Source organism: Acipenser ruthenus, chromosome 1, assembly GCF_902713425.1.
Source record: "Acipenser ruthenus chromosome 1, fAciRut3.2 maternal haplotype, whole genome shotgun sequence".
Taxonomy (NCBI): Eukaryota; Metazoa; Chordata; class Actinopteri; order Acipenseriformes; family Acipenseridae; genus Acipenser; species Acipenser ruthenus.
Genome location: NC_081189.1, coordinates 3300317 through 3310557, shown reverse-complemented (window position 1 = coordinate 3310557; position 10241 = coordinate 3300317). Strand labels below are relative to the sequence as shown.

The following is a 10241-nucleotide window of genomic DNA, read 5'->3' as shown; positions in this document are numbered from 1 at the left end:
CATGTTTGACCCGTGAACATCGCCAACAACCCTGCAGTTTCTTATACATCCAGCAGGTGGTGCAGAAGTCCGTGTTATTTCGGTAAACACAATGCTGCGTTTTAAGTGACAAAGAGGTGTTTCCAAATGTAATTTTGCATTCCTTAATAATAGCAATGCTGAACATGATTTCAGAGAAATAAAACGCAGTTAGTGTATTCGAATATTTATCTTCTAAGTCAGAAAACTGTATAAAAAATACAGAAAGTTATGCAGGCGGAACATTTATGCACATTCGTTTGTTTCCTTGTTGCTTCAGGATCGGTTTTGCAGAGCCCCTGTTGCTTCTTGTCAAGGTGAGCAAAAAACTGTTCTTCCTGCATTTTGCTAATATATATCTATATATGCATGCTCTTTGTATTACAGTCACATGTAGTATTCATTGCAAGTTGGTTTACAGTATCTCGAAGAAAAAGCTACGCTTCCTAAACTTTACGGCTACTAGCATGCAAGACACATAGCATAGCCATAATATTAATGCAACGATGAAGTATTGATTGGGATGCTTGTAAAATGTTAATAATAGACTGATATTTAAGCAAACAGATGGGATGATACAGTATGCCACGTATTAATATACCGGGGAACTAGTCTAAAGTTTGAACTGCGTCCGAAATTATGTGCAAACAAAGACACATGTACCCGATGATGATGATGATGATGATGGGGGTGGGGATTATATTTATGTCAATAATTCATACTCACGTTTATTCTTTGGGGATACAAAACGTTTTGTTATGCGTTGCATTATAGATTTGTAGCCCAGAATGTACGATTGTGATTATATTGTTGGATAAGTTAGTATGTGTGCGTGTGTATAGATAGATAGATAGATAGATAATTACACACACACACACACACACACGGTTGTATTAGGATTAGAAAGCAGTAGGAAGTAGGCGAGCACACCGCTAGTAGACTGTACCACAGTTACACTGCTGGTGACGGTTGTTTTTGTCCATGATGTGATTTAAACACATTCTCTGCTCCCTCCTCCTACAAAGGGAGTAAATCAACGCATTTATACCTTCTATTGTCGTTTATGTTTTAATAAAGTCACTTTGCAAATGAGAAAACAAAGGAATATTCGTGCATTGATGTCTTTCTGTTTCTCTCATGAGTTTTCTTTATAAAAACCGTTTTTGGTACTCCGGATGAGTGACGTCTCAGTTTGAACCCAGGTGCTTCTCTCTCTTTTCAGTTAATAAACAATCAGGTTGCTACTAGAATCAGAGAACTAAAATGGATGAAGAACCCGAACGAGCCAAACGCTGGGAAGGAGGCTATGAGAGGACCTGGTAAGCTCAGACGCAGAAGTCCAACCCAGTTTCATTATAATGGGGTTCTGAAAAGGGGGTCTTCCTTTATAGGAATCCGTTTCAGATCTGTACTGTCACAAAGACAGCTGATTGAATTACTACCAGTACAAACACAACGCAAATTCTATCCCTGTCCTTCTCTAAACTGAAGACTAATAAAACACAGCTTAAATAACTGTCTTTCTTCAGACCTGCATTGTACTGGAAACAGTTTAATGGTGGTTCTTACTGGCACTACAGTAAAACCTGTCTAATCCGGCATTGCTTGAGACTGGAATATCGTGCCGGATTCTACAGTGTGTTGGTTTACAGAGGTGCTGTAAAATCTAATACTGTACCCAAAATAAAAGTATATAAGAAAACTTTATGAGCACTTAAACTACAGTAAAAGTACTGTCCAGGTATACCCTGTAACTCTAGTATTGTAATCATTGAAGTTGTACTTTCTCCATTATGTAAACATGGAAAAGTCTCATGAGTTGGTGCTGGACTGCAGTCAGATTCCCATTGATTTTTAGGCAGACAAGATTTACAGATCATGCTGGACTCCAGAATAGATAGGCTGTGGGTTGCAGAGGGGATCACACCATTCATTTCAATAGGGATTTTGTCGGGACTCAAATATGATGTCGAATGAGACAATGACGGTGTGTAAAGGGGCTGGATTAGACAGGCTTTACTGAATTGGTAATAAAAAATTCAGAAAAAGGCTGCTTGCCAGCAGTTTGTTCCCTGGCTGTAGTAACTCTTGTTTGTTCAGACCCTAACCTTTGTGTTTTTACAGGGAAATCCTTAAAGAAGATGAATCGGGATCCCTCAAGGCAACTGTGGAAAATATTCTGTTCAAGGCGAAGAGAAAACGGTAATAATAAACACAAGTAAAATCACTACCAGGGTTATTTCAGCTCAAGCGGAACCCATTCTGTGGAGCTGTTTTCTAATCTGCACAATCACAATATCAACACAGATTTAGAACAGGGGAGGCGTTCTGTTCTTTGCAGATGTATTTCTTGATAAATCAGGGGACATGTTTACAGTTTATTAGGATACTAAACTTTACCAGAACACAGGTCAGGTTAAGGTCAGTGTAATGCTTATTTCATTTTCTGTAATTGAATCAGAAATTGAAAAATTGAAATTGTGGTGAAAATGACCATTCTTTTGTTTTTGAATTCTGTCTCACAAAATTGGGAAATTGAGTCAGTGTTTCTAGTTACCATGAAAAAGTGAGAATTGAAACTCTGACACAACATGAAATGATTTGATGTTCTTCAATGAAATACTCACATGGAGTACATATCATTCAGGGTGGGGGTGGGGGTGGGGGTGGGGGGGGGTCATGGGACTGGAGGGGGAATCTGAAACATTCGTACATGAATTACACGGCATTAAAACAACTGGGAATGCTTTTAATAATAACATGATGATTATTATAGTCTGTACTGACTGTTTGTCATGAGGTTATCTGTAATGCTAGAAACGTGGGGGTGCACTGCAGTGGTGCTGTTCAAGTGCAATATGGGGGTATTTCAGTTTGTATATTTCAGTTTGATGCTGTAGGTCTCCAGAAGCCTTGCACAGTACAAGGTGCCGCGGTATTGTATTGCTGCTATAAGAATGTTTGCTCTCCCCTCCAGACCCATTACTCCCCCACCCCGAATGCTATGTACTCGATATGAGAATTGAATGGAAGAACTAGATGGTAACTAGAATCACTGCCTCCGTTTTCCAGTTTCATGAGAGAGCACTAAAAACACAACCATTGTCATTTTTACCATCATTTCAGTTTCTGCAAATGTGCATAGAAAGTGATAAGTGTACAAGGACCAGGTTATGCTTTTTCATGAAATGTTATGAGAATGTTTCCTTTCTAGAACCCATTGACACAGCTTTTACACTTGATTTATGTAAAGAGATTTCCCAGTTGTTCCATTCAGTAAACCTGCTATTTTTTCTCTGCAGAGTGTTCGAGCCCCATGGACAGGTTAGGCTTGGGATGGTGAGTGCTTTACTGTTTTGCAAACAAATATTTTTTGATACCCGACACATTGGTTTCAAACGCATACCCTTATTTCACTGTGTGCCGTTGTTTAAATGTTGTGCAGATGCGTCACCTGTATGTGGTGGTTGATACTTCAAGGACAATGGAAGACCAGGACTTGAAACCCAACAGACTTACAAGTACACTAAAGGTGGGGTATGACTTGCTACGTGCCATATCTTCCAATGCCATGTGTTTTATATCAATATTTATTGATAGATTTTCATTGATTTTCTACTCCCTGCACTCCAGGGTGGTAATGTCATTACTCGAGGAGCCACTGGGGACCTTTATCCCAAATACAAGGTTCATGCAATGGACTGAAACCAGTTCTTTAAATGCCCCTCCTTTCTGTGGATGAGAACCGTAATTGTTTGACGTGATTATTTCTCTACTCCTTTTTATCCTGATTGTATATCCTGTGAAGACCTGCTGTTACATTGTTGGTGCAGATTCTGATGCTTGACTGTTTAAAAGTTACGGACTCACAGTAATATGATTAGTGTTTCTTTGTTCATAGTACTGTATATGGTGTGGCTGGGGTTGAAAACAGGTACTTGATTACTAATACTGTATTGTATTCACTTTTGCAATTTCAAATAAGATCCGATTAGTTTACTGGTGTTTCGTAGGACTGTTCTCTTGGGTTAAATTTGTGAAGAAACATTTTTCACCCCTATAAAGTTTCATCCTGGATACTGAATCTGTATTTTCTCAACAGCTCTTGGAATATTTTGTGGAAGAGTATTTTGATCAGAACCCAATCAGCCAGGTAAGCCCTCAGTATTGTCTTCAGTGCAGTAGCATTCTGATGCACTTTTACACTAGATGTGTGCAGAGAACGGCTTATCATCCCATTGTAATGAGCTTGCTGTGGAAATTCTTTAGCAAGTTATTGAGAGTAGCAGATGGCATCTGTCTGCATGTCAGACTTCACATTTTTCCAGGCATGTGGTGTGTGCAGGTCTGCATCTTCATGTTCCTGTGGCTGTCTCTCTCCGTTTGTATTGACTTCCATGATCTGTGTCACTGCATACTTCTTTCTTTGTTCAGATGGGAATCATTACCACAAAGAACAAACGGGCAGAAAAGCTGACAGACCTTGCTGGTGAGTTACATTTCTAAACACACACAAAACCAAAAGCGTTTTTATTTTTTTTTCAATTATTATTATAATTTTTTAGATGTAGATGTAGAATGTAGATTTTGCGTTCCATGACCTTAATGTAACAGTGGATACTATCAGCAGTGTGGTATAGTGGTTAGGGCTCTGGACTCTTGACCGGAGGGTCATGGGTTCAATCCCCGGTGGGGACACTGCTGCTGTACCCTTGAGCAAGGTACTTTACCTAGATTGCTCCAGTAAAAACCCAACTGTATAAATGGGTAATTGTATGTAAAAATAATGTGATATCTTGTAAGTCGCCCTGGATAAGGGCGTCTGCTAAGAAATAAATTATTATTATTATTATATACTATCGCTTTCTGCGAGTCCACCTGTTTCATATTTACTTTTACTCTTTAGTATCATTCATCTTAAATGAATTCCACGTCTCCTAGGAAAAGAAAAAGAAAAAAAGACAAGAAACACGCATGCATGTCTTGGTGTTTATCAGAGATGTTTTGGGATACTGTCCCCTGATTAGGCATGTAAGCTTGTGAGAATATCTATCATTTTAAATGTAATATTATTTGCAGGAAACCCAAAGAAGCACATAGCTGACTTGAAGAAAGCTAAAGATACCACGTGTGTTGGAGAACCCTCCCTCTATAATTCACTCAGTCTAGCCATGCAGACTCTGAGGTAAGTGCAGTTTGAAACAAAACCGCCTCCTTGGTTCATTCCTTTATGCCCAAACCTCATGGCAGGTGTGGCAGATACTAACATTGTAAAACACCAGGAATGCTTATATAAATACATTTTAATAATCAAGGTAATACATTATTGTCAGAGGGATATTGCATGCACAAGTGAACCTATGTATTGAAAGTCTTGTAACTAATGTATATAATAGTTTTCTTTCCTTGCATATTCAGACACATGCCAGGCCATGCTAGCAGGGAAGTGCTGGTGATATTTAGCAGTCTCACGACCTGTGATCCAGCCAACATTTATGAATTGATAAAGGTAGGTAAAGAACATCTATTACATAGTGATATGATCCAGACAATGTTCAATATAGTGCTGTTTTTAACCCTACTTTTATTTTGCATGCATGTATTTTATTATTAACCTCTGCTCTGCCTGGAATGCTTATCCTCCTGTTTCCTGGATGTCAGTTTAACATATATCCACGGCTTGTCCAATTCTGATGAAACTTGCTAACCCTTTAGCTTGTTATCGAAGTGTATCGCAATCTGCTGGGGGTGTGTGGACACTGTGTGTCTGATGTCACTCTTACAGCTGTAGCCAAACACTTTGCATCACCCTATAGACCCTAGAGAATTAACAAATGAATAATGTTACGTTAACGTACCGCGTGGTAGTTTTCTATATACTTAACGAAAAACTGACAAAAATGACATTTCGAAATCTGACATGAAATACTGTGCTACTATCTCAATCCTAAAATTCTAGGTGGTGCAAAACTTTTGGTCATAGCTGTACATTTCTGTATTTTTCTAGAGAGCTGTGTATAGTAGCATCTTGTATGTCCAGCCAGCTGTAACTGGTGAATTGTTTCCTCACTCTGCAGAGTCTGAAGGCTCTGAAAATCCGCGTGTCAGTGATTGGTCTGTCTGCTGAGGTGCGGGTGTGCACTGTCCTGACTCGGGAGACTGGCGGTATGCACTCGATTGAATTGTATCTAATGTGTGTCTGACTTTAAACTCTCTACCACTGTGTGTACCGTACTTACAAAAAGAAATGAAGTCACACATTTATTGGAAACGTTATGGTCAGTGCTGACAGGGAAGCCGCGGTGCTGCACTGTGCACTGTGATAATGAACATTTCTTTGTTTTATTTTCTGTCTGGACAGGAACATACCATGTTATTTTAGATGAAAGCCACTACAAAGAGCTGCTCCAGTATCACGTCAAGCCCCATCCTGCCAGTTCCAGCTCCGAGTGCTCCCTCATTCGAATGGGTACATTTCCTGTCTCCTTGCCTTGTGCTCCCTCATTCGAATGGGTACATTTCCTGTCTCCTTGCCTTGTGCTCCCTCATTCGAATGGGTACATTTCCTGTCTCCTTGCCTTGTGCTCCCTCATTCGAATGGGTACATTTCCTGTCTCCTTGCCTTGTGCTCCCTCATTCGAATGGGTACATTTCCTGTCTCCTTGCCTTTGGATGGGGTTTGAAATCATTCTTTCCACCATTACTCAAAAATGTTTCACTAATATAATTTTTGGTTAAGTGTTACAGAACCCCTTAGAGTTCACAAGAAATACATTAATTTGTCTTTGCTGTATCCCGTGATGTCCATTTCGCAGCCATATTTTGTTTTTGACATTGCAGTGTATCCAGTTCATATGCCCTCCTGCAGCAATACTAGGGCTCTGATATAAAGGAGTGGCGTTTTGTGAGAACAGAAAACTGGCATTGTTGCAGGGGGAGGGGGGGGGAGGGGCGGGAGTGTGATCTGGATGCACTGCAATTCTTAGAAGACATTTCTTTTTCTCTTGGAGAAATGCAACGCTGCAATACAGACAGCACGGGACACAGCAAAGGTAACTTCATGTGTTTCTTGTGAATGCAGGCTCGATTAGCCGAAGTTTATACTGGTTAGTCCCAGTACCTTTTCCAGATGTTTACGATTATCCATTAGCACTGAAAGTTTAAGTATGAAATGTTTATTAGCTAGTGATTTATTGCTTTAGTAATTCTTTTAAATATTTGAAGGTTTTCCTCAGCATACAATTGCATCCACGTGTGATCAGGATTCCAAACCGTCTTTCAGCATGGCGTGAGTATAGAAAAGCTGTTTTGTTATTTGGAATAGGTCATTCAATATTACTTTTCATCAATGTGTTCATTTTCATAAACTGCTTCAACAGTATAGCACAAAAACAACAACAATCACGCAGGTAAGTCCTGTTTGATGTGCATTTAAAACACAAAGTCTCCATGCAATCTTGAGAATGAAACTCCCACTCTGATTCGAGTTGAGATGAAGGAGGCAGATCAGTTTGGGGTGACCCTGGACTCTCCTGTGCCAGCCCTCTTTTTAACGCCTCTCTCTTCATAGGCACCTGGACAGCAGTGGCAGTGGGCCCAGTCTGACACTGGGAGGGTATTACTGCCCTCAGTGCAGAGCTAAATACACGGAACTGCCCGTGGAGTGCAAAGTCTGCGGTGAGCTGGGCTGCAGGACGATGACATTCATTGATTATTGTATCGATTCACCAGGGATGGAAATAAGACTCCGACTGCATAGCAGTTTCCCCCATTCCAGGTTTTACTACGAGCTTGATTAGTCACAGTGTATACTGTAGGTAACAAGCTCAGGTGTCTTAATAAAACCAGGAATGGATCAAACATGCAATGGGAGTCTTATTTCCATCCCTGATTCACTGATGTAAGCTAACTGGTGGCAGGGACAATGCTCATGTTATAAAACTAGCAAAAATAACTTTGCTGTTTGAATGGAGGTTCTGAGATGCAGACGTGTGTAAGTGTTGCAAGCAGACTGGACATTGTTCTTGTCAATGTGTGGAAATTGCAGGTAACTTCCACACAGACACACTTTACAGATTGTTTGGTGAGATCGGTTTCGGTTACAGTTATTTTGAAACTGGGAATCGGTATCGCATGCCTGTAGAATAGGGTTAGGGTTAGGGTGTAGTTCTGTAATTCTGTAATTTGAATAATATACTTTCTTCATTTTTCTAAAGGTCTTACGTTGGTGTCTGCCCCTCACCTGGCGCGGTCTTTTCATCACCTTTTCCCATTAGATCCTTTCACAGAAACACCTTTACAAGACTACCAAGGAGAAAAGTATGTTTCCTACCACTTTTATATCTGCCTTATTTTTCCTGAAATGTAAAAGAAGTCATTGGCACCACCAGCCAGACCTTGTTGGTAACATGATGGGGATCTGGGTCCATTTCATTTAAGATGCCCTTCCGTGGGCTTTGGATGCGTGTCAGGAAACTCATGTTGGATTCAAATGACTGTTGTTGCAAGATACAAACCTTGAACTGTTCTGTCCTGGTAGTCAGTTGGCATTGGTATGCAAGGTGATTGGTGCTAGCAGCTTTATTAAAATGGGTATTGTTTTTGTTTTGATAGGTTTTGTCAGGGGTGCCAGGGAGAGCTCAAAGACCAGAATGTAAGTGCTGTGTTTCTTTTCCACATGCATGTCATGGAATGGGTTGGATGTTAGGTTGGTGTGCTGCTCTTTGCAGTTTTTTCAAATGTGTGTCGAACCCTGTGTCTTCTGTACCTACGTTTCATTATTATCATGCAGATATGAGTTCTGCCTCCTGTCCCTGTTTACACGCAGCAGGGCTGCAAATAAGGGAGCAGTGTAGGCAGCAAGATGTGCTTTGAGGAGACTTCTGTGCGCCTGATGGCTTTCTGCTTTGTTCTCTCCAGGTGTATATGTGCACGTCCTGCCAGAGTGTGTTCTGTGTGGAGTGTGATCTCTTCATTCACGAATCCTTACACTGCTGCCCCTCCTGTATACACAGCCAGCCCAACCCTCCAGGCATCTGAACCGTCATTTTTCAGCTGGACCCCGGCATGAGCCAGTGAAAACCACCAGAATGTGCTCTTTGATAATCCCCGGTGCCATGACCATACACCATCATCATAACAGTGTTAATCATGGACAAGTACATGGACATAGGACCAAAGTAAACCCATAAGTACTGGAGAAAATGCAAGCCGACCAACAAATGAATAGGCAATTGCTTATGCTCGATGTGTTTTTAGGGTCCTCCCTCCAAAAAACCTTTACCACAGACTCCCAGCCACCTGGTAGAGACCTTTCAGATTGTGTTTGGGTGTAATCCGATTAAACTGCTGATTTTATACCAAGATTTTATGTGTCACTTGTTCATAAGTATCTGAGATGAGAATGGTTCACATTTACCCAGTGTCTATAACGGAGACCCTGTCCTAATACATGCAGCGCTAATGAATACAAACCAGCATCAGACGGGTTGTCATGATTGTTTTATTTAACAGTTGTTCCTGATCAGACACATCAACAAAAAGCTCACCCTCCTTTCTCTTCTGTCAGGTGGTACAGCACACACATCATCAATCACATTTCACAAGAGTGTTCAGAACACGTCTTACAAAACGAAAAGCAACCGGGGCTGTGCCGGATCAGGAATACATTCACCTGTGCATGTGAATTGTAATGTTCTTTGCTTGTTTTTCAAACGGTACACTTTTAATGTGGAAAGCATTACGGATTTTGTGCTACTTCATCTTGGTAACTGAAGTGAAATCACTGCAAAATAAATGATACTATCCTACACAAAAACTGTCATTTAAAAAACAAATGATTCTTTAAGCAATAGAAAGACAACCCTGCCAATTAAAGAACTAATCCTGCCAGCTTTAATCATATCCACAATATACAAGACTGATTTATAAACCATGAACCTTATGAAAGAAATGACAAAACCAAACGTGTTTGAAGTGAGATCCAGCAATGCTTTGATTCCAGGTAGCTGCTGGAGGACATGGTCCAGAATGCGGGTGTGATGTTTGCACCTAGTTTTGTGCTGAATCTTTTCTGTAATAATGTTTTGTTTCAAAGAGGCATTGTTTATGAACCACCCTGTGTACACTAGTATGCAAAAGGAATACCTATTGGTATTGCTAGTTTGAAAGAGAAGAACGCTGCTCTGTGATAAACAGACTAATGTAATTTTACTAAAACAGGT

General features: G+C 40.4%; 1 protein-coding gene across 3 annotated transcripts; it reads left to right on the top strand.

The window, feature by feature from the left end:
• Nucleotides 1–77: 77 nt before the first annotated feature.
• On the top strand, nucleotides 78–9383 carry LOC117973495 (general transcription factor IIH subunit 2-like). 3 transcript variants are annotated; one of them, XM_034926145.2, is made up of 16 exons: nucleotides 82–335; nucleotides 1241–1337; nucleotides 2143–2220; nucleotides 3321–3357; nucleotides 3464–3550; nucleotides 4121–4171; nucleotides 4453–4507; nucleotides 5098–5203; nucleotides 5437–5527; nucleotides 6096–6183; nucleotides 6380–6487; nucleotides 7243–7306; nucleotides 7589–7695; nucleotides 8235–8337; nucleotides 8632–8671; nucleotides 8938–9383. In XM_034926145.2, exons 2-16 carry the CDS (start codon nucleotides 1282–1284, stop codon nucleotides 9055–9057), a joined length of 1191 nt encoding a protein of 396 aa, XP_034782036.1. In that variant the 5' UTR covers nucleotides 82–335; nucleotides 1241–1281; the 3' UTR covers nucleotides 9058–9383. The 3 variants fall into 3 exon arrangements, 2 of the variants coding, with proteins under 2 accessions (XP_058887063.1, XP_034782036.1); XR_009329593.1 differs by lacking the exons at nucleotides 8632–8671; nucleotides 8938–9383 and having other exon boundaries at nucleotides 79–335; nucleotides 6380–6663; nucleotides 8235–8335; XM_059031080.1 differs by lacking the exons at nucleotides 8235–8337; nucleotides 8632–8671; nucleotides 8938–9383 and having other exon boundaries at nucleotides 78–335; nucleotides 6380–6663; nucleotides 7243–7695.
• The last annotated feature ends 858 nt before the right edge of the window (nucleotides 9384–10241 follow it).